The following is a 25479-nucleotide window of genomic DNA, read 5'->3' as shown; positions in this document are numbered from 1 at the left end:
AGGCCAGGGTGCTTCTAAGCCTCCAGGAAAGCAAAGAATCTGAAACTGAGTCTTTTAATAAAAAGATCCAGTTATTGTATTGACTTTTTCAGAGAGGGAGGATAATGAGTTTTCTGTGGAACTTAATGAAGTATCACCACAGAAGAAATTACATAATATGAAATCTTTAGACAGGATTGAAAGAGCACGTTTTGTATTTCCAGAACAGTAAAGATTCATTGTGGTTTCTCATTTCTTTAACACACCCTGAAGTGAAAATGCTGTCTCTCCATAAATCCCAGTCTATCAGTCTGGACAGGGAGCTGCTTTATGTTTGCATTCATACAGTTTTAAAGCTGTAAAGTAGTATCCACAGAATTTTCTGAAGCAATTCATTTTTTAGTAAATCTGTAAAGAGATGTAAGGAGCAGGAAGCCTTTTGTATTTGCAGGAGTACAAAGTATCAGCCAGCAAATACAATCCAGGCAAAATGAAAATGTATTGCACGTGCTGATCGTCGACTTGCAGAAGATCAGAAGGTTCTTTGCACATGAAAAAAAAAAGAGATACACATCAACAATAGGCCCCAAAACTTACAAATAATATTGCAACATTTTAGTCATGTTCGATTTGTTTTCTTTGTATCTGTGTATGTTGTTTTTTCTAGCACATTTTTGCATTTATGACTAAGATCAAAATGCAGTATTTACTTCCAAGGAATATGCAAGGCTTCAAGTAAAAGGAAATTGTTTTTCAGCAAGGCTCAGATAAGTTAAACATGAAACAGTTTTCATTATACTGTGGAAGATACTTTTGGGCAAGGATTATTAAACTTGTTGCACCTTTTAGAATTGAAGATCGTGTCTTATATATGTGAATTCTACTGAATACGATTAATCCCTGAAAGCAGCCATTGAAGCCTTTGGAGAGGGGAAGGGAAAAAAAAAAAGTTTCTCTTTTAAAGCCAAGGTTATAGTCAAGGTTAATTCAGGGTGTCACGAAAGTGTGACTGTGACAAGATTTAGTGACGATGTAAGGGCAAATTAATGCAAGATCAGTGGCCTGACTATTGATTCTTATCATGGGATCCTGCTGAAATGAAGCCATTATTTAATTACACTTTTACTTACACTATAAATGGTTCCCAGAATAGACTGCACTCGATTTTGATGTCTGCAGCTCCATCTTCACTTTTCTTTTGTGTTCATAAGTGAGTAGGGAATGGGAATAAGCACTCAAGAAAATTTTCACTTATTATACTTCACATGCAGTCATTTTCGCACAAAAAAACCAAGCAAGCAAATGTTTTCATTCTTCCGTTCAGAATAGTCTGTGATATCAAATAATTCTGAGTACAGGAAACATGTCTTGAAACCTCTGAAGATTTTCAGATCAAAATGTCTCTAAATTTCATTCAAACAAATCAATGTTCAAATGGTTTTCCTGCTCTTCTTGAGTGGTTTAAAAATATTTTTTTCACTGTCTCTAGAAGGAGGCTCTAAAGTCACTGTTCATACTAAAGCAAGTAACTTAACTGGGACCTACAAGAAATTAATAAGTACTTTATTGGGACTTAAGATACTACAGCAAGGGCTTTGCTATAGAAATCTATTAGGAAAGATCAAGCATCTATAAAATGACACCAACATTTTCTGAACAATCAAAATTACATTGTTTTCCTATTGTATCTTTGATTCTCTCTATACTGAATCAGGTCTATTTGGCAAATTTGTGACTAATAAGAAGTTATCATTAATTCAGGTTTAATTTGTCTTGCGGACCAAGCCCCACATTTTGTCAAATTACACAGATCTGAAGACTCAACAATTAAGAAATTGTAACTGGCTGTCATTATAATGTTATTGTCTGAAAAATAATATGTAAAAATGGGCAGAATTCACATTTTAAATGCAGGATTATGTTTGTTGTTTTAGAACATGGAAGCATCTAATTCTGTGCTTGTATAATACATAGTACAGTGCAAACAGTCTTGCTCAAGGCAAGAATTCTAAATAAGTAAAAAATGTATCGAGGGAAAAATCACAACTCAGTGGAACTCAGCTTTCATAAAAAGTTGATGAGAGATTTAGTTTCCAATTAATCAAATAAAGGGAGTAAAATTAACTTTCTTGTTTTGGATTGGAGTAATAAGTAAAACCAATCTGCAGAGTTTAATCTGATCCTCATTGTATCCCACCATATTTATGAAAACATCTCCACAGCCTCTTTTTTGTCTGGTATACTGTATTTTTACATTATTTTTAAATAAAGGAAAAATAAACCCACATAATTCACAGAACATAAAAGATAATAAATGTAATGCATGAAGCAAACACAGCCTTCTGCAAGACAATGTACTGTAGTCTTACAGCCAAGTGTTGTTTAGCCCATGGTGTGGACTTTTCTCCTGCAAATATTAGTCTCTTTTAAAAACTTTTCCTAAGAGGGAGAGAAACATAAAAAGTCAGTGTATTAGATGAGTAAGTAATGTAATAGCTTCCTGTAATAACTATCTCTAGTTGCCACTTAGTAATCAGACCTTCAAAAAATAAGTAAAATGCAGTGCATAAGCAGTTTGCTTGCTAGTTCAGTATCATGTGATTAGCCATTAAATGATAATATAGCAAGATCATTATGTTAAAAACCAGGAGATTAAAGAAATTTCTTTTGTCTCTTGTGCACCTATGTTCATAAGTAGTAGTGTTAAAATTTTCACATTTTCAACTACTACAGAGGGAATATATACATCTAAATTAGAGAGGTAATATATAAAGGGTTTTGTTAACGCTTTTCCTCTGAATGAAGAAATCCAGCTATAGTGAAATTATTTCTGGTTCAGGTTGTCTTTCAGTGCCCTTGACAAATGTAGGGTGAGAGAGAGAGAGAGGCTGCTTCCTGTGCTTCAAAATTTCAGTCTTGGCTCAATGTGTTTCTTTTTATCAAGCCATATTTTTTTTTTTAATTTCTTTAACCTTTCCTCATCATAACAGGTGCCCAGCAGTTCTTTTCATCCAATCTCTAGCAGCAGCAATGTCACTGATCTCACCATTTTGTAAGTGTGTTCATGCAACCAGTCAGAAGCGTGGTGGGTAGAAGGGGAAATGGCAACATGGCTTGTAACGGGCCAATTATAGTAGGAACCCACTTCCAGGAGTCATTTTGTACAAGGAAATATTTCTGCAGCATTATTTTGTGCTTTGTTATGCCAATGTTATTTGCCAAAGCTGTCTTTGGGTTTTATACATGTGGTTGTAGCCAATGGACAGAAGAACAGCAGGATCAACTCTGGTGTTTTGGCACATAGCAAAGGCCAGGTCTGGGTCACCTGACATATCCTAATCTTGTTACTAAAACCTGACCTTTCTGTATAAAGAAAAAAATCAGCCACCCTCACGGCTCTATTTTCTCTTCTCCTTGAAAGCCCAGATGTTCTCTTACACAAGGAGAAAAGGAACAAAGTCTGGGTGAAATGTGTTTCTGAGGTTGGAGGATAGTCAACAACCCACTGACCGAGACAGCAAAGAATAATACAGGAAAAGTGAAGGCAAATATATATAGTGTTTGTTGTCAACATTAAAACAACTCCAGCTTTTTAATTTGTGCAGTTTATAATAATTTCCTAACTAATAATTTCTAACTAAAATCTGAGACACATATACCTACTTACATCTAAGATTGACTAAGCCCTGTGTTTGTTTCTCTCCATTATCTCTAAAAGGGTTCCGAATAACTACATCAGATGTTGATGCCTAAATTGTAGATTTATATACTTAAGTGAAATTAAACCTACATCTATCTAGCTCAAAATTGGTGGTAGGAACGGTCCATTCATCTGCTGTGAACCACAGGACCATATCCACAGTGAACGAGCTGTTCCGGGGCATGGCCCAACATAACCACTGTTCACACCATCCCACTTATGAAAGGTGCTTCAAGTGCTGAGCATTTTCAGGTTATTTTTGTGACCTAAGGACCAGGCCCCACGATGAGGACATGTAAAATTTTCTTTTGCTTTTGACTTTTTCCTGGGTGTTGTATGTTGTGTTCTTCTGTTCTGGCTGCGCTGGTTGCACAAAAGCATCTGAGCATGCTCAGGGCAAAAGGCTTCCAGGACTGGGGGAACAGAGATGCAAGACATTCAGCAAGATGGGGAGCGATGCTGCAAAAAAAAAAATGGATGCAATGAGGGAAAGTTTTCCTGTGGACTAAGGGGAGACCTTATCACTTTCTACAACTACCTGAAAGGTAGCAAGGTAGGTGTCAGTGTCTTTTCCCAAGTAACAAGTGATAGGATGAGAGGAAATGGCCTCGAGTTGCGCCAGGGTAGGTTTAGATTGGATATTGGGAAAAATTTCTTCACTGAAAGGGTTATCAAACATTGGAGCAGGCTGCCCAGGGAAGTGGTTGAGTCACCATCCCTGGAGGTATTTAAAAGACGTGTAGATGTGGCACTTAGGGACATGGTTTAGTGGTGGACTTGGCAGTGTTAGGTTAATGGTTGGAGTCGATGATCTTAAGGGTCTTTTCCAACCTGAATGATTCTATGATTCTATGACTAGTTGCAATGAGAAATCAATTTTATACTTACTAGACTAAGTCAGAAAGAAAGTTTAGACTTTCAACTGATAGCAACCATTCCTTACCTATGCTCTTAATTCTGGAAGGTTTGCTAGCATGGAAAACTTCACATTAGAAGTGTTGTTTTATAAGCTCTAAAAACTGTTGAAGCTCACGTCGCTTTTCCTTTAGCCTGTTTCTTTTTTAATTTCACTTGTTTAAGGTCCCTTGAGATGATAGAACAGCGTCCATCAAACAAAACTTTTGACAAATCTCAGCTTATTTTATGTGATTATTTGTCTGTGGGCTGTTCATGGTTTAGGTTTGTGGGACTGTGGATTGAGGTGTAGAGTGGTGGTGGCAAAATAAGGTGTAAAATAAGCAATGACAGTGAAAAAGGACTACTTTTATACCATGATTTTTCTCTGTGAGCTGGAAAACTGTCTTTTGATGAGAGAGGAGCAAACTGGATGTACCCAGTTGAAACTGACCTCAATAATTAATTTTGAGGCCATCCATCAAATGGTATTTTACTGACATGGGAAATCAGCAGGTGATCCCAGTTTGCTTCTTGGGCCAGAGATACTCATGCTGCAGAATCCAGTTATTGTTGGCTTTAATTGGTTGTTATGTTTGAAGTATCTTATATAGAGATTCTGAAAATCAAGTAAGCATAAGCAAATTTACTCTTTCTCTTGCTCTGGAAGCAATCCTTTAAATCCAGGCAGTGGATGGGATGTCCAGGAGACCTTGCACAGCTGTGAACCTCACTGCACTTGCCCATGTAAATAAAAATTGGAACCTTGGTAGTTGTCCATGCAGCATCTATTCCATTCATTCCGCTGCTGTTTAAGAAAGAAAACCAGGTATCTTCTACCCTCTAATTTTTCATTAGAAATGTTTCAGCAGCATTATAAGACATAGATCTTTAAGAACTAGTATTCTGCTTAGGACATTTATTTCCAGAGATACTGTTGGAAACAATGTACACTCTGCTGAATGGACAGGCACAGTGAAATTGTACTTTTTTAAGATGGTTTGTGGTATCTGGACCAAAGTTGTCAGGTTCAGAATCTGTTTCAATATCCACCTTTAGATACACAGGACATTATCAAGTTTGTGGTGTTTCTCATATCCACTGGAAAATTTGGCTTCTCTGTCAAAGGTTTACAGTAGTGGTAACTTCACAGTGATATCCGTGTTGTCTTCTTCACTGAAGGTGAATGATATTACTGCACTGATGAGGAAATCTCTCCCAACTTATGAAATACCTTTGTGTTTTGGACATGACTGAGACTTTCCTTACTTTTAAGAGGTTTGGAAAGAGGTTGTGGTAGTGTAGCTGACAGTTCATCCATACCAGAGATGGTAATGATGAGACATCTTTCAGCAGGCATTATAAATGGGTATCTGGCATTGAGAGTGCCTTTATGGTTTGAGCATGTTTATCCTTGTGGTTCTGGAAACCAGACCACGAGGTGGATTATATTGCTGCATATAAATTGTATTCCAGCATGTTTTATAAATCAGGTAGCTTAATCAGATAAAGACAAATGGCAATGAAATAGCTTAAATACAAGTTTACTGCCAGGTAGCCAGTATACAGTGCTGTATTTTACTTTTACTGGATTTTCTGACTTAGCTGGCAGTAAATTCAGTCATTTGCCACTTAGAGACACGGGTCAAATTGTCTTTCAGTCTAATCTGTGTGGTCCTTTCAGGTTCAACATGAATGGGGGTTTTGCCATCTAGCAAGGACTGACATCTTATTTAACAAGCTATAGAACATCTATCACTTTGTTAAAGGAGAACTTGGCATGCTGGGGAAAAAATACAAAAATCCTTACCCTGGTCTGGCTGCAGATGTATTCAGGATGAGTTCGGTCCACAGCACAATTAAGTCTGTTCTAACTTATTTTGGAAAGTCTGTGAAAGTCTGTTGGGAAGAGTGACACCAGCAGGGACAAGGGCGGTCACAGTTACAAGCGTTCCCCATATACACTGTGTCTCTGACCCAAGATTTCGGGAATTCTCTGTGAAGAGCATAGCTGCAGTGGCTGCATCAACCCCATGGAGTACATAGGCTCAGCAGGGTGGGTGGTGGTGTAGCTATTGATTGCATCACCAGAAGATTTGTGGAAACACCATGGATCCAGATTCCACCTAAAAAAAGACCTAAGCACACAGGGTGGTTTTATGCCCAGGTATCACCTCCTGACACGCAGTCATGGTGTGGCCACAGTCCCTGGAAGCACTGCAGTTTTGGGTTGATGCATGGAGTGGATGGAGGAAGCGGTTACTCCTTCCTGTGCCCTCCAAATCCATTTAATAGAAAATCTTCAAGCTGAGAATGTGTCGGATGTTAAAGTGATAAGAAAAGATGATGCACTTGATCTTAGTCAACAGCTGGGAAGTATGCATCTGGGACAGGGGCTTCAGTGCGTACTGCAGAGCACTTCCATCCCACTGAGGATGATACGGGATCAGTGCTTTCAAGGGCTGTTGACAGATCTAAACCATACCACATAAATGAGTGATTTCTGCACTTGAGAAAGTGAGAACTGTAAATCAAGACAATTACAGTAGTTTGCAGTGATAATTGAAATTGTTGGAATTTAAGTTACTACGGCAAAATGTCTGAGCAAAAGAAAATAATCTTAGGCTATATTTTTTCCCAGTTTAGTATCTTCTTTTAATTTTCATATTCATAGATCTGCTGCCTTTTAGGTCCTAGTCAGTCCAACACAGAATGCATTTTCTTTCTCAGTTTTGGATAAAGAAAAGAAAATTTAAACAACAGCTTACCTGCTGATAATTTATGAGGAACAAAATATTAAAATGAATGTTTTCATAAGCTTGTAGACTCTACTTCTGTTTGGTACATCAGCCTAAAATTCATGGTAGAGTAAATGAAGATTTAATAGCAAATTTCACAGTTAGTCTATCTCTAGATAAAAGGAAAAACCAAATCTGATTGTCAGATATACTTTTATAGTGTAGGTTTTGATCTGCTTCCTCCAAGCGTAAACAAATAACCAGTTTAAACTCAACAAATTTTCTTTCATTGGGTACTTGCTTATTTTGAACCAATGCTACACTGTCCTTACTTTCCATTAGCATATTTTCCAAAAATTATAGTACCTAAGCTATAATTTTATAATACTAGGTATAACAGAGGCATTTTGCTGTTGCAGTTCACCCTTCTGTTAACTATCAGTGAACAAGACAATGCATCTAATTTTACTACATGATTTTAGGTTTTGTATATTTATGTGTACATGAGTGTGAAGGAGGAGGAAGTTGGATCTTTTACACAGGACTAGTTTGTTTTAATACAATCCAATAAAACATTCTCAGGGAAATTATATACTTGACTTCATATCATACAGTCATCCAGTGCTAGTACTTTGGACCATGTTTTTCTTTAGTGCACAACTCAGAGACAAAACACTGAAAAGAATCCCTGTTCTTACTGTAGAGACATTAATTCCCCTAACTATTCTTGATTTAATCCCCTTCCTATGTTTCTCTTACAGTGACTTGGAAGTAGGACATACAGACGCTAGTGAGGAGCCCTCTGTTGTTAAATTTTGTGTCAGTAGGGATGCAGTTATCAGGAAGGGATTTGAAAGAAAATAAAAGAAGATAAAAGAAAATCAAATAATGCTTAAATGATGGGATGAAGATGCAAATTTACTTTCTACTGTGCAGTTCCAAAAGCTGCAAGTGCGATACTCAGCAGAAATGTGGGCACAAATCCCATAAACAGGTCATTCCAGACCATAGTCATCATCCCAAGGTGCACTTGAGCAACTGTTAAATATTTTATATATGGTATTTATATTTACAAGTAGCTTTGTGAAAATCTAACAAGAGCATTTGAAAGACCATAAAAGAGGAAATGTTAACATGGAGCTATAAGGTGATCTCACATGATTTGGGCCCACATAATGCAGTGGGCATTTATGGATCCTATAAATAGATGTTGAGCTATTTATAAAGCATCCCTCTGCTTCCGTGCTACCCTGAATATATGACCAAGACATTGCGTATTGTATTGAGGAGCCTGTGGTTGATTATTAGAACCCAGCAATGTATCTGACTAGGTCCTTGCTGGGATACCTGAAAGATCTGACACGCTTCTTCACTCTAGAAGTCAGGAAAATAGTTTAAGATGTTCCCTTTCAATCTCTGTACTTGCATATGATCCACACAGACTTTATTTTACTGTCCTGTCTATTGTGCTCCCTCTTGTGCTTCATTCACATCGTGAAATGAAACAGCAGCATAAGCAAAGTGTTATATTCTGTTGTGTCCCAAAGAACCAAAATCCTGCTTTCTACTGGGCTGGAGGGTCTTCAGCAAATAGTCTTTAAAGCAGGCTTTGCATTCCTTGCTGATGTGATGACTGTATTTTTGTACGCATCTTGTCTCTGACAAGGTGTGACCAGCTTATTGCTAACAATCAGATTTAATGTTTCATTTCAGAACCCAGTGCTCTGTTATTTGGCCTTTTGAATTTCGTGGAGAAGGACCAAGAATATGGGCAACTTGAGAAATCATGTTTTGTTTCTATGGAGATTCCTTTGCTTTTTTTCCAAATCGCCCAGGGCTGCTTATGGGATTTTACCCTTTGAACTCACTTGAAAAATGTTCAGTGCAGGAATATGATTAAGCTTATCAAGTAGACAAAGCTATCAACCTTGGAGTTGCCTGCTTTGCTATCCCTACAATTCTATTTCTCTCTCTAGTAGGATACCCTCCGTTTAGTACTAGTCTACCCAGTCCCTACCCTTTAGTCACTGCCTATATGCAGCCCAGACCATTTGCCAGTTATGCGGGAAGGCACCTGCAAGCAATCTGCATATCCTTATTTGCTGTGTCTAAGAGACTGCCATTGTCAACACATTGATCACCTTACTATAAATTTTGAAGTCTCTTTTGCATCGTGACTCCGTCCATGTTTCTTAGAGAAGGAAGGAGCTGGAACGTGTTGGGTCAATCTGTTGTCACTTGTCACCTCAAATTATTGCATAACTTAACATTGACCAAGGCTGCCAATATTATGTGTGCATTTCTTTCTTTCTTATCAGGGCTGGTGTGTTCTTGCTGACACCGCACAACTAAGACATCCCACAGCCCTCTGCACCACTCTGAGCTTCATGCCCCTTTTCAGTCAGTAAAACAATTCACAGGTCAGTGAACAGAGAACAAGACTTACTTGAGAGTACTTGTGAGTACTTACGAGTGATCAGGACAGTTTTGCTGTTCTCTCTATTTGAGAGAACTGATTTTCTTCTCAGGTGCTTTTCTGTTTTGCACTGTGAATCACAGATAGGCAGTCAGCAAGACTGCTCTCAGGTATGCAGTATGCATTTCAAGCTTCTTGGGTGTTGTAAGTAGGACTGACTTTGACCATTCTTCACATCGTTTTCTTATCCAGGTACTGCTGCACAACATGTCTAACTGCTCAATTCGATCATTATCTCCTGCTGCGGCAGTTCTCTTTTTCTATCTCAACCCTTTCTCAGAGTTTTCCCTCCTGCTTATCTGGGGGTTTCATTTCCAGATTATCAAGGACCTCCTCTTATATTTCTGATTTGTACCTGGGCAATACTTAACCTACTTCTCTGCAACATTTTTTTTTCCTCCCAGTGAGCACAAAGCCACTTTTGCTCGATTATGCAGAGCCCAGTCTGGCATTTTTTCCTCACCATTCTTTCTTAATGCCTCTTTCAACTTGGCTCTTCTTCTGACTGTTCTACAAGGCACCTGCACATCATTGCTCAGTAACATCCTTCTGCTTTTCTAGTTGGAAAAAACAGTTGATTCTTCTTGCTTAACTTTAAACATACGCATGAAGATATTTGCACATGGATTAGTCATTATAGCACCACAAGAGAGAGTAATAAGCATCTATTTTAGATGTCTGGTTTTAGGTTGAAGTTAATCTGTTTTGTAAGGGAGCCTAGGTCAGATTTTGATATCTGTGTCTAGTTGAGCAAATCATACTAAGGACCTCTTCTAAAATGCTGGACTTTATGGATCTTTTTGCTCCCCAAATTACTTGAAGTAGCCAGTTTCAGGCGGTTTTCTGACCCTGTTGCTCACAGTCATGTCCTATTCTATTTTCAGCCTTGGAAAATTTAGCACAGGCATTCCTTTTACACCAAGGTCTCCTTATCTGGTGGAGGCTGTAGACTTTTCTACATAAGGCTAGAATAAATGAGCACACTCCCTTTTAAGTGAGATGCAGTGGTTCTTTCCTCTGGGAGGAAAGCAGAGGAACTACTTTTTTATTAAGAGAGTGCCTTAAAGTTTATGTTCCAGAAGAGATGGTGGGATTTGAAAAGCCTAACAGCCCTGAGATTCCTTCCTTATTTCTGTGTAACAGAAAACTTCTCATCTCCTGGGAGTGGAAGGAAGAAATTATTTCAATGATTTTTCACCTTAGCTTTGCCCTTGAAATGCTGGGAAAATAACAGATGGAATCCATACCTCAAATTCTATTTAATGTGGGCTTACTCTAACAACAGATGAGAAATATAAATATTTTTCCAGAAAATTTGCAGGGCAGATTTTTCAGCTCAGTAATATCTCATGGGATGTAAACCCCCATATCCTGGAGTGTTTTCTCAGTTTGCACTGTTTTCAGTCTAAGAAATTCTCGTTTTAATCATATTTATAATCAAACAGCATTTTTCCACCCAGTTTTTTGAAATTGATTATGTCTCTGACAGGTAAAATGGGATTTAAGAAGAACATTTTAATATTTACATCTGAGCATTCAAACATTTTATTTTTTAAAAACTTAAATTGTAAAAAAAAATTTGGTTTAAAGCATTACTCAGAAGTGTTTCAAGAGATTAAAAAAATAGCTTTACACCAAATATCCTTGCGACTGCAGATTTTCAAGTGGTTTTCTAAATTTGGATTTTCTCTATTCAGATAGTGTGATAAGTAATTTTCCTAGTTTCCTAAAAATAGGAGAAGCTATTCTTTTCCTCTGTAAATAGAGGTTCTGTCTCACCCAAGTAAACATCTAAACATTTTGTCCTTGTGTTTTTTGCCCTTGACTTCTGTGGGGAAATTTTGAAATTCCACAGTTCATCTCTGCAACAATGATTTATGATTTGATGTACAACCTCCTGATGTAATCACTTAGAGACTTGCAGTCCTTATTCTCCTACAGTTAGTTTCAGAATTACATGTTATGTTAACTTAGGCAAGTCACAGATGAGAGCGATACTTATGAGCAGTGTTGAAAAATTCTGGTGCATAACTTTTAAGGTTTTGTCCATTTAAATACCTTTAAAAATTGCTTGTGCAGTTTCATTTTTTCATCTGTAAAATGGAGGAGCAATATTTGTCCACCTTCCAGAACTAAACACATGCCGGAATACAACTACAGACATACTGAGCTGCCCAAATAGTATGAAAAATGCCTCAAATTTTAATAGGTGTTGAAAAGAAATCCAGTTGCCATATTTCTCATGATTTCAAAATCATAGATAATGGAAAGGACATATCAGCTGGACAAGAACAATGGCTAAATATTCCTCTTCTTTTAGAAAAAAATAAGGTGGTTCTTCTGAGTTGCAGTGTGGTAAGTGTTTAATGCTGCACAGTTTGTATCAGATAATAAATGTGTAATTTCTTTTTTACATTACAAAACTTTTCTAGGGTTCAACTATATTGCCCTAAAATTGTTTCTAATAGTTTAATGAGCATATTGAACTATAAATTATATATTTTCTGGGAAAATATTTTTATATGAAAATATTAAAATTAAATTTACCATGTTTTATCTCATCATATTCTCATGATATACTATCCCAGAATTGTCAGAATCTTGCAGCTGTTTAACTGGCTGTAGTGTTTTATTTTGGTATAATTCAAGCACAAAGTCAAAGACACTAGTACAAAGCTGTAGTACTCAAACCAGGTCTTCTACTTTTCAGTTATCTGGGATGCTATGAATTGTTAAAAAGATAGCTATTTTTATCTTTAGGAGGTTAGTATTAGACTAGACTTTTGGTTGATATAAGCAAGTATTCTCAAATTGACCTTCTACAACATACATTCCCAATTGAGTATGGCTGATGCAGTATTTCCATTTTTATATCAGATTGTGCTATAAAAGCAGTGAACTGAGATCTTAGCATCTAAGAGCCAGACTGAAACAATGAGAAGTACTTCAATAAAGCATTCAAATATCTTATGAATATTTCTACGTAGTTCTAATTAGATACACACAGACACATTTTCAGCTGAAATCTGCTGAAAAGAGCTTGCTTGATATCTAGGTTATTAAATGAAATCAGCAGTAACACAGTGCTCATGAAAATAGCCAAAATATGGATAAGGAGAAAAATGAGTCACTTGGATCCAACAGTAAGCAAATCTTGTTTGAAGAAAAGAAAGAGCAAAAGGAAGAAAAACATCATTCCCAGCTAAGCTTTATCTGCTTTCCCCAGTATTAAAAACAAACAACAATGATAAAAATCAATAGGGAGTAATTGTTGAGAAGCTAGTGTCAAAGATATATGATTAAAAGTAGTGAGTGATTGGACTGAAGTTTAGTCTTTGTACTGAAGTTAATTAAAGATGAAAGGAAAGGAAAAAGGACCTGTAGCTCTTAGGATGGGTGATCCAAAGGTTTGCGGCAATGCTGTGTACTTGATGATACATCTCGGTCTGATGCCAGTTACATCACTGTTACAATGGTTGATCAGAAATGATGTTTTTGTGTTTAGGAAAAGTTTCCTCAGTTCTAGCAGGCTGAATGCAATAATCAGCAAATCTTAAAGGTTTTTCTTCTTCCCTCCCTTCTGAAATCACAAGCATGAACTTCTAATCCTTATGTCCCATTTGATTTTAGATATAATTTTGGATAGAAATACTAGAATTGTACTGTGGAATTTTTTGGACAGGAAGCGCTAGAATTGGACTATGGAGTTGTCCACAGATATATCAACTTTTTGGTGGAAGAATGTGGGGGGACTGATACTCTTAGCGGAGTTTGCATTTCTCTTGGAGTTGGTCGAGACATGCCAATGTATTCAAGATCAAACTCTGACCTGGCCACATATGTAAGCATTTTATTGTTATTGCCCTCGTCCTATTTGAAACTCTTGAGATAATTAGGCTATGGACAAAATTATACTTGGGAAACTTAGCTCATTTTTCCATCATTAAGTTGTAGATGGACTACACAGAGATCCAAAAAGTGACTTAAGGATGTCAGTGCCCCAGTTTCTCAGACAGTGCATCATGCCTGTGCAGGACACACAACATCAGCTTGCTGAGTGGGGAGCTGGATCCTTTAACCAACACACAAGTGCTAAAGACAGGGATTCATTTCAAAACTCTCTCCAATTATGGACCATTTACATGGGATTGCAGGAATACACCTCACCCTCTTGTATAAAGCAAAGCATATGATACCTTGTTTTGAACACCAAATGGGAAGGAAGTAGAAGTTTCCACTTTTTATTCAGCAGCCTGGTTGTTAATGCATTCGTAAAGCTTGTGAGAAATAAAATGCAATTCTCTTCTCCTTCCCAGACTATGGGTTGTTCTAGTGTAGAGGCATTTTAAAAGAGTATCTACTTCCTGGGCCAGTTGGCTAGAAATCAACTGGTTCCTCCTGGCAGCTTCCCCACAAGGTCTTCATGCTAAGGAGTGACTCCGTGTGATTCCAAATGGGATCAGTTCCTTTGGGTGCATAGGAAATGTAGGAAGGAGTTGTGTCCCCTGTTGTGGTCTCTGGGGTAGCACTGAGTTTTGATTCCTTTTGCTTATATTTGACAGATTTTATTAGGTGCCAAGAAATGACAGGATCTGGACCTAAGTATGGCTTTATGCTGTGAGTTTAGGTACATTCAATATTACTTCGGAAGAACACCCCTACTTTATTACCAGACAACATATACCAGCTACTTCAGTAAGAAATCACCTATAAATACAAGTAGAGAAACTGCATGTCAGTACATTTGATCCTTCTAAAGGTGACCAGTTGTTTAATCAGTTTGTCTGATTTTTTTGTATCAGAAGAAATATTTATGTTTGTTTACCTGACAAAGCCAAGGCTTTTGATTATAAAAACAGGTCAAATACATAACAAAGCAGTCTTTGGAAATGCGGTGTTAGAAGAGAGTACAATTTCATGGCTTTTACCCAAAGAAGTTCTCTCCTCAATTATTTATATTTGCAAGTTCACCATTGCAAAATCTGTCTTCTAGATGAAATAATATTCCTCCTAGAATTTCTGAAGGGGGAAAACAAGTGTTCAGTAATGAAGCCCTTAAGAATCTTGCTTTGGGGTTTTTTTTGCATGTATGCAAACACATTCATTTAGATAAAGTTGAAGCTGTCAGGAAATGTTACAGAAAGCAGTAATGTAACATGTCCTGCAGCTACTAGGCTCAATCAAAGCTCAGAAAGGCACTTTTCTGATGTGCTGCATTCCACGTATGCTTACACTAAAATGAAGATGTCCTAGTCAGTAAGGGAGACAGCACGATATAATTAATGACTCCTCTATAGCAGTTTCCCCAGTTATGTCATTGAGTGTGATCTGATTGATTTATAATATATCATTTACATAAGGACTAGTTATTTCTAAACTTTGAAGTCTATGCAAATTTCTCTGCTGCGATTAGCATAGAGCCAATTGCAATGTATTTTAAAAGACAAAAAAGAAACAAAACCCACCAAACCAGCTATATCCATCCACAAATGTTAGTTTACAGAAAAAATGCTGAAACTCCTGAGCTGAGGAACAGCTATCCTCAGCAAATGCAGGTTTGGAATACTTCTGAATGAAATGAATATCTGCCCTTTGACTGGTCTGCAGAAAAGTATTATTAGGTGTGAGAGATGCTGAATTTTTTTTTTTTTTTTAAGATGGGAATGAGAAATGGGCTTTGAAAATACATTTCATGGAATTTGCCAGCAGCAAGAAGTAGCAAGCCAATTATAGGTGGTTGAAAATCAACTTTCTGTGATAATCTCTAGATTTCATGTGTTCATAGCTTTCTGAAATACTCATACTCTAAGCTGAATATTTATCATGTTTGGTTTCGTACCAAGATTTCAGAATGTTAGAGTAAAAATCGATTATTTTTTGCATGAAAGGTACTTTAGCTGTTGTTGAGGGAGGAAAAAGACCTGACTGTATTCTCTGAAAATAAAGATACAGAAAAAACAGCTGAAGCTGAGAACTGAAACTTGGCTGCTCACCGAAGGCTAGATTCACAAAGGCACTTAACTGCTGTAACACAGCATTTAACTTTTAGCCTTCAGACTTCCAAAGTAGCCGAGTTAGTTTAATGTTTCCCTGTGCCACAAGTGGGAAGGGTTGGTCACCTACAGGTCCATCAGCACTGCTAAGTGACAGGGGAAGAGGGAGCAAGCTTGAGAACAGGGCTCATCACGTGCTGGGGTCACCGGTTAATTGTTAGCTCTCCTCCTGGCTGTGTGTCGGACCTCTCCACCTGGCTCTCGCCGTGCAGTGCCTGGGCACTGTTTGGAGGACAGAGACCGCCTCCAGAAAGCTGCATCAAGATACCGGTCTTGTTTTGGTCCCCTCCCTTCTTTCCAACGCTAAGCCAAGTGTAGTCTAAGCGCTATCAGACGTAACCTCCCATCTCACTGCAAAACATGCAACATTACATTAAGCTTCCTTTTACTCCCATCGCCTGCAGTACTGCCTTCCTATTATTCCAAACACTTTGAGCTGAAACATAACCACACAAAATAATTATTATGTATTTTAGTCACTCAGGCACCACGTGGGACCCAGAGGAGATGTAGTGCCAAATACCATGTAGTAGTACGGGATGTGGCCAGCTTGGAGCAGAAGGTGCTAGCAGTAAGCAATGGGAATGTAAGCCAGTCCCTGCCACTTGGCCTCAGAGACAGCAACTGATCTGTGCCTGTATTTATTTCAGCAGCATAGCATCTTCTGAAGCACAGGTCTGCAACATCCAGCTTGGTCAGCAAGGAGCTGCTTGTGTTGGTCTTTGCCAGAGGCCAATACAGATATGTCAGAGGCAGATATAGACATGTCAGAGGCTCCTGTAGAAACTTGCTCCATCTGATTTCTGCTTGGAGTCACAGCTTGGCCTCTTATCTTAAAAAATATTACTACTCTCTGAACAGAAGCAGGGCACCTTCCTTTCTTATAAAATGCTGTTGATGATGCCACCATTTTGTATGGGGGATATTAAAACATTCAGACAAGATATGAGACACCTGGGTCCTGCTCATTCTTTTTGAGCGGTAAGAATTTATCCTGAGTACTTCGCAGTGGACTGTGTCTGGGAGTACTCTGGTTAAAGCTGTTCTGTAGTGCGACAAGGATCCAAGATTCACTGGGCCACTGTAAATAGGTATTCTAACTGGCCTTTAGGATCCTGTCCTAGCAGATCGGGCATATGATCTGGACCTCCGGCAGAGAAAGACATGATAGCTAGTTACCTCTCAGACTACACTTGTGATAAAATAAGGCTTGCATAAGTATTTATGATATTTGATTTATATAAATATAATATAAAGACAGGGATTGTTTTCTCTCCTCTAGCTATGCTTTTCAGGAATGAAATTGCCAGGAAGTTTTTGTGCAAGGTCAAGATCCTATAGGTATATGTGCTGTCAGCACAAATACAAAAGTGGGCTTGGGAAGGTACGGATGGGAGAACATGTGGATTCCAGCTGAACTTAGGTGTCAACCAGGTGCTGACAACGTTGCATCGACAAGACTTCTGGGCCTGGGAAGAAGCATAATTTTAAGCATGAAAGGAACTTTGCTGATAAAACTCTCATGTGGCCACAGATAGAAACATCTCTGGCTTTAAGCAGCAATTTCAAATTCTGAAAAGTCCATTGTTGACCATAAGTATATGTATTCTGCTTACGTCCTGCTTTTTGTGCTAATCTTTGTGTAAAAATGGGCGTGTTCTAGGTTTAGAGGTATAAAGATAAAACAGTTGGACAAGTGACTCTAAAAAGTAGTTCTGAGCAGTGGAAATAACAAAGTCCAGCTTTCCTTGTATTTGGATTTTCTGCTGTTTAATAAGGTGACATTTCCCCCTGGTGCTTTTCTTAACCCATGGGTCATTCATAGCATCATTCCTCCACGTGGATTCTTTGATATCTGTGAGGAACTGACCTCATGCTTCAGCCTTTTCCTCAATAAAGGCACTAATAGAGCCTCTCTTCTCTTTTTCTCCCAGCTGTCTATTTTGAAAAAACTTGTAGGATCTTAATGTACTGAGACCTGAAGTTCTCAGTCAAATTTGATTGAAATTGGCTGATGGTTCAAAAGCTATTGGAAAAGGATGGATAAATATACCTTCACACACACCATCAGAGTGTTGTGCTGGTAAAGTGCATTTCCCTTGGAAACCAAGGCAAAAATCACTTCTGAGCATACTCAGAAGCATCTGCTGTAACTCTTTAACAGAGCCATTTTCATGTAAAAATCTCCAGTGTAAAGAGTATGTTCTGCATAGTTCTCTAAAAATCAGTGATTTAACATCACAAGGGGAGAAAGAAATTCCAGAGAAAAAGAAAAGAAGTGCCATTTTAGTATAATCCTGATAATACAAACCACATCAGTCAGTTTAGTGTGTACCGTTATAGTGCAAAGCCAGATTCATGCCTTCAGCACAAGCTACCATGAATACAGAAAAACAGTTTAATCCCTTCAAATTCATATTAGAAGCGTTGCATTTATTCATAAACCAACAGAATGAGTGAAAGGAGTGCCATTGCTTTGCACCCTCCTGTCCAGGAATTTTGAAATCACTGAGGAACCTGTAGCCCTTTGTCATTGCTCTGGATTGTCACTCCAGCACGAGAAACTTAAGCTCCACTGCACCATGACAAGATGCTTTTGCAAGTAGTACCTAACGTGCACTTTTAATACAAGATAGAATTTCTGGCCTGAAAATGTACATTGTAGTAGTACATACGATTTTAAAAGTCTGAGGTGAAACAATTAAATATGGAAACGAGAGGGCGAGGGAAATAATATTTACCCAAGGAACTTCACATGGTTGTCAAATGTGACCAATTTGAGTGGTTTAAATTTAGATATGGAGGATTCAGTGGATGTCGTCCAGAAGATGATTTATCCTACCCTTCAAGAGGTGGGATACAGAAACGACGCAAAAAGAATCTATTTCTCTCCACTGAACACGGAAGGCACATTGCTGAATAGATGCCCCCAGCATTTTGATGACTAAAAAAGATAAGGTGAAGGATCATTAGAAATAATGGAGAAGCCTTATGCAAAAACCTTTCCCTAACCTCCACTCTTCCTCTCCAGGAAACGCATACCCTTCTAGTGCAAACTCTAACACATATCTCTAAAAATTTGTATCTACACACTACTTCCTTCTGTCAGCCAGTGTCAGTGTTAATGACTTTGACTGGAAACCCTAAACTCATTGGGTGTCTTTCCATTGACTCTGGCGGCTGTTTTAAGTTCAATATGTGCAGCCAAGTTGTGCCATGCAGATATGTAAATTGAAATGGATTAGGCTGTTGTCTACAATGCTTTTTGTCACTCGAGATGTTGCAAGCATATCAAAAAACCCTGTCTGATCTCTTTATGAAATTGTCTGAGAAGACAGAAGGATATTTTTGCCTGAAAACAGAATGATATCCCTCTGTCATGGTGCAGTTCTGAATAATTTTATAGAAATCATCAAGATTATCCTGGATTTACTGTGCTTTAATAAAGAGGAGAATCTGATCCTTGTGACGGTGTGACTGACAGTTCTAGCTTCAGTAGGAAGAGCATGGGGTCTCCTCAGGAACCTCCGTGTTAGGATCAGTCAGTTACTGTCCAGCTGATTCCCTGATGTTTTTCCTTCGCTTTCCAGTAGACTTGGTGTGGGCGGGCTGGGGAGGCAAGCACTGCCATCAGTAGGGAAGTGTTGATTTTTGCATTCCTGAAAATAGCTGCTGGCTGTGCTAAATGAAGATAATTGGCAGGAATCGATTAGTCTCATAGGAGGATGTTATTAAGGGTTGAGCTCTTTTCACAAATTGCCCCTTCTGCACTTATTGCTTGAGAGGCATAATCTCAGCGATCCCGAAATTCACAGAACAGGAGATTGATTTCCTCCTTTTTCTTTTTCTTTCCCCCCCTTAAACTCTGCAGGTCAGTCCCACCCCAGGGTGCATCCGAGCGTTAATGAAGATGTTGTACTGCCCTTACTGCAGAGGACTTCCCACTGTGAAACCTTGCAACAACTATTGCCTCAATGTAATGAAGGGCTGCCTAGCAAATCAGGCTGATTTGGATACTGAGTGGAATCTGTTCATAGGTAAGAAGAGTTTAAATATTAGTGGAAGGAAATGCTGGTAATAGCAAACATCTGCAGAGTTTTGTGAGGTTAGAAGACACTGTTGGTCAATATTCGCAATGAAGCAACTGCAGATGCACCTCACTTTCTAATTGACCTTCCTGGCTTGCAGTAAAAAATGACTCTTCCCCCTCCCCGAGCCAGTCACATTTCGTATTATTTCAAAAGGAATGGTGTGGTGTTACGGCTTCTGAGCTGAATTATTATTACATGGTATGTGAAATGTTGAGAAGGCTTTGGTTAAGGATTTGATAACAAGCTTACCATGGCAGAAATAGTATATATTACAGCTGAAAACAAGGCTCTTGCAAGATGAGAAGATAATAACATTGTATAACATCCAGTCAACATAAATCACAACAGCTGCTGTTCTTAATTCTGGTAGTATATAAGCAAAAAACGTAAAAAGTTACATACATAAGAAATTATTAATTCCTTGTTCTTGATTAAAATATGTTAATGTCTCCCTTTCAGTGTGCTGAATAGAAAGTACCAAACATGCAATCAAAATGTTAGAATGGAGCATAGAATATGTATTTAAGGAAAACTGCTACTACAGTTTTATTCACATAATTCTTCACTCAAGTAAACTAAGAAAAAACATGAAAGAAATCTCCTTTAAACAGCCATTCAGATATCCCGTAGCAAAAAAAAACCTCCCAGAAGAATAACATTTAACAAGAAGTAAGAGCTTTGAGATGCTTTTGATGATACACAGGTTAGGATGAGGAATTAGACAAGGCTAATGATAATATAGAAAGAACAGAAATAGCTAGTTACACCAGTCACTAATGAGCACCATAGCCTAGACTGGATTTCATGAAGATAAAAGCAGCTGGAAAACATGGGATAAAGCTCTCTTTATTGCAACCAAAGAAAGGAAATGTTATTTTCTACTTTTGGAAAGACAAAATATAAGCAATCTCATTTTGCTTAATTTCAAACCGCACTGACCAATGTGACTTTGAAAATTTGACTCTGACTCATTCATGGATTTTCATTTTACTCAGCAGAGAGGTAGTGCAAGATGGATAGGGAGAAGAAAACAGGATGAAAAATGAATCAGAGTATGAAAAGTGAAAAACAGCATTGAGTGTGCTATAAAAATAGCATAAGCCAAAAATGCAAACAGCAATAATAAACAAATGATGCAAAGAAACATGCCTTGTACTGGTTAAAGGAGCTAACATCAGAAGCAGTGCTGTATGGAGGGATATCTGTGGGATTACTGGTATGAAAGGAAGAGTCAATTCATCATCAGAAAGCTAAGTAGGAGCTGATGGGAAAACAATGCCAACCTGTTAAAGACATTGCATAAGCTACTTTCCCTTTGTCATTAAAGAGTAAGCAAGAGCTGAGTTGTCACTAATTCTCATCAAAGAAAATAATCTAAGCTTTTAGAAAAAAAATGTTTTAACTAAAATAAAAAACAGAGGTTTTATTAAGGCAAGAACCTGTTCAAATCAAAAGCTGGAAGGTAAAATTTCAGGTCTTAAAAGAAGACTTCCTTTTCTGGTGCTTTAAATTCATTAAGAGTGCTGGGCAGGGTGAGGCATGTGTTGGAAGGTGTGGAAATGCTTACAGATTCAGACTTTCAGAGTCTTTGATGCAAAGCCCTTGTCTTCATCAGTGTCTTTCAGGTTTTGATTGTTCCTGCTCTCAGAAAAGAAAAACTGCATGAAAGGTTGTACATTATGTTAAAACATAATGCTAATTTATTAAATACTATGTAATACACTGTGTGCTTCCTTAAAGGAAAGCAGGCTGCTATGCAATTTTCCCTTCAGGTCAGTGATGACAAGGCAGTATAAAGTACAAATATATCAAGACGTATTTCCTCTTTCTTCTACCTGTACAACTTCCCCTCTACAACTTGATGGGGAAGGGAATAGAGAAGGAGAGAGAGAGATTTTCCTGTGTTTGGAAAAGGTATTCTGTTTTATCCCATTTTTGAGGGCTCTGACAGCTTTGCTGAAGATGAGGGTCCTTAGTCCTTCCTTTCTGAAAGATTGAAATGCAGCAAGTCGTCTCTGTCTCTGACAGCTGTCAGAGGCTTTCTAATAACACATGCAATTCCCTTAGTACTAAACACAACAAAACTTCTACTCACTGAATTAAAACGAACGGCAGCACTTTACAGCACCGCTGAGCTATGAAAGATTGGAAATTATGCATGAGCAGTTTTTATCCCTGTTCCGATACTAGGAACCGTGCACTAGAAAAAAGAAAAAAAAAGATAATTTTGTGCACTAGCAGTCTCTGCGTAGGCAGGAATCCCAAATGTTAGTGCATATTCATACAGAACAAGACAGTTTTGCTTAGCTCATAATCTGTGTATTGCAAGGTCGTTTTGGCAAAAGTTGGTACTAGGAGAAAAATCTCAGATGTGTTTGTCAGTAACTAAGCAAATACTGTAGTTTGGACTGCATGTTCTAGTATTGTTCTGTAGTTACTGTAATTATCCAGCAACACTCAAGATCTACAAGTGAGGAGGAGCAGAGGGAAGTAAATGGGCTCTCTGACAACAGGATGTGTTACATGTTCCACCTAGTTTATAAATATAAAAGTCAGGACTGAAATCACATTTATATAGCACTAATAAATCTTGCATCTAACTTCAAAGCTAGGGAGAGTGGGACAGCTTCCCCTAAACATCTGGTGCTTTCCAAGACTTTATAGACTGTGAAAATTGGTAAGAGGTGAAACAGCTGCAGCAGCATGACACATGGTTTATTATATTTTTCCTGTTTGTGTCACCTTAAGGTCTGTGTCCTTTTTGTGTAACGTTGCATTATAGGCTTTTTGTATTCTGTTGCCTTCGTTATTGCACAATAACAGCCAAATGTAGCACATCTCATTCTAGCAGAATTCCTCTGAAACTCAGAATTTTGCCTGAGAAAGGAAGACAGTCTTTAATAATTATAATTATAAAACTATAATGAATAAACGCTTCTTCCAGGTATCTATATAAAATATTTAAGAGGTATTTAAAAGTAAACCAGCCACACTGACTTTGAAACTGTGTATTTTGACAAAGCTTGCTTCTGATGTTTTGCCTGTTAGTTACCCCTCATAATCTCCTTTGCACCAGTCTCAAACAAAGTTAGCAAATGCAAGATAAAAAGAATGAGTAGAGGAACTGTACTGCAAAGGAAAGAGATTGCCTCAGGAGAGATGACTGATTCTGTGGAATGGGGAAAAGGGGATTTTCTCTGTCTCATGGCCCAACAGATATAGTCAAAATTATGCTTCTCTCCATGGAGCTATACCGATTAACAGCGAGAAGTATCAGGAATCCCACTCTTCATTCTGTCACGGAAACACAGAAGAGACGGAGAAAGCTATTCATTCCCATTTACAAAGATTCAAACCCCATCTATCTTAGGAAATTACATTCAATTTTAGCAATACTGTTACTCCTCTTTCTCTAGCTACCCTGTATTTCAGTCCCTGTTACTATCTTGAGGTTCTTTGACTTTCCCTAACATTAGCTTTCTCTACAATTGCTCATTTATTTCCCTTTAACTGCTCTTTTTCTCAGTCAGTCGAGGAATGAGCTCCCCTTAGCGGACACCACACTTTCCCTTGGTGCCCTCATTCAGCTTCAGAATCAACACCAGTAAAAAGATTATTTCCATGAAAGCAAGTGCATCTCATTCTGACCACTGCCTTATCCACAGGTTCAGGGTGGCACCAAAGTGTCCATAACCCATTTGGTTTTTGCAGGATTTCTTTCACAATTACCAGTGGGGTTAACTTTCTCCTGTCTTGAGACAAAAACATAGATGATACTAAATCTGAATGTCAAGCAAGGTTGTGAGCCAAATATGATAGTCCTTACTTAAATAATTCAGAACAACAGAAGAGTAAAAATCCAGGTAGTTGCTTTAATCACAGCAATGACTCTACCTGGGCTGTTTTTGTGGACATCCAAAGTAAATCATAAATGCTCTGTTGCTGTATTTAGTGACAAAGTGTACACTAGTGTAGTGCCTGTGTAGTAATGTAGTCCACTGATTGCTTTGCTGCAATCCATGGAGGTTTGCAACTGAATGGCTATTTATAGCAGCAGAAATTACAAGTAATATTTTTTTTCCCTAGGAATTTTTCAGTGGTAAATCAGACACACCTTGACCTTACTCCCGTGTTTTAATAGGTAGGAGATTACAGAAAATACTTCAGAAGTTATGCAGTAACAGAGATGTGCAAATGACTGTGATTCTGATGCCTCGGGATCGCATCCCTGTCTGTGGAAAGGACCCAAGGGACTCCTGCACTAGTTCATGTCCACAGCTGTCCTTCTGCTCAGGCTGAAGAGCAAGTGGCTTTGCTGGCAGTGTATTCAATATTTGACAAGCTCTGTAGTGTAGCAAGGCAGATCAGCATGTGGTATGTTCACACTGTAGTTTTCAAGGCCAGAAAAGCTGGCATCCAGGCTCAGAGAGCCACAGCCACTCTTACTGCCGTCGCCCTGCTAGACTTCACCCACAGGAGAAAATCATATCTGCAAGGTTTCAGCAAAAGCTTCTCCTTCAGGTCTTGAAGTTATTTCACTTACTGTCATTACAGCAGCTCTGCACTACTAATAAACTTTCTCATTACTGTGCTTTCAGAATCCCTCTTTTTTCTTCCCATCAGTGTGACTCAGAAACTTACCTTAGAAGACCTCTTGAGGTACAGCATACCATGCAGTCTCACTTAGAGCAATCCGATCATTTTAAGTAAAACTCCCCATCAAAACCTTAACTACTTACTCCTAATAAAAGCTTTAGAGTGATGAAAATATGCAATCAGTTTTATTTACTGCTTACAAAAGCCCTCAGGACTGTGTTTTCTCTGTTCCATATGCAAGCACAAGGATAAACATTTTCTTTTTAATGCTTCAAGAGACCACCTAGATTTGTCTTTTTTTAATAGCTTATTACAGGAATAACTGTGCTTTTCAAGACTCACTTTGGTTCGTGGAAAAATCTGTCTATAATTGTAACAGTAATCCTTTACAATTTTCTTGTTCCTGTGTGTACAGCCACTGTAAATAAACACAGCCATAGCTGTGTAGGCAACTACATATTAAGTTCATGAAAATAGGGAACCTCTGAAATGTATGGAGATAACATTCAAAACAGATTGGGGGTTTAACCCCTTCTTTCTCTGAAGTGTATAGCATCTGTCACTTCTATTTACCCTTACACACTACAGACCAAAGGCTGGCAATCTGTTGTAACTCTCAGAAGGCAAAAGTCTTGCTCCTGCTTGATTATGGTAAGAGCTAAACCCAGGGATTTTGGCAACCTTGGTTACCTGGCACTTGAATTTCTTCCCTCTACCACCCTCCTCCTTAATCATTATATGAAAATATGTTATGATATTATATGTTAGCTTCTCTTAAGGACTCTGGGAGAAAAAATAAGTTATATTGTTCCCTCCATAGAGAGGCACTGCAGAAGGTTCAGGCAGCCCTGGGATGCCATTAGTCCAAATTCAGAGCTTCTGGTAGAAATTCATGAATTTTGGTTTGACGAGCATAGAATGAGTACTTGAATGCAAACACTAGAATTTCATA

General features: G+C 38.2%; 1 protein-coding gene across 1 annotated transcript in view; it reads left to right on the top strand.

The window, feature by feature from the left end:
* Window positions 1-25479, top strand: part of GPC6 (glypican 6) — a 535318-nt gene that overhangs the window by 305298 nt on the left and 204541 nt on the right. Inside the window, exon 4 of the mRNA XM_052785623.1 lies at window positions 19712-19877. Coding sequence (XP_052641583.1) covers window positions 19712-19877 — 166 coding nt within the window. The remainder of the gene's footprint in view (window positions 1-19711; window positions 19878-25479) is intronic.

This window comes from Harpia harpyja, chromosome 4 (genome assembly GCF_026419915.1).
Source record: "Harpia harpyja isolate bHarHar1 chromosome 4, bHarHar1 primary haplotype, whole genome shotgun sequence".
NCBI classification, from domain to species: Eukaryota; Metazoa; Chordata; class Aves; order Accipitriformes; family Accipitridae; genus Harpia; species Harpia harpyja.
Note: the sequence above shows the minus strand (reverse complement) of the source record. Positions and strands in the feature narration are given on the sequence as shown.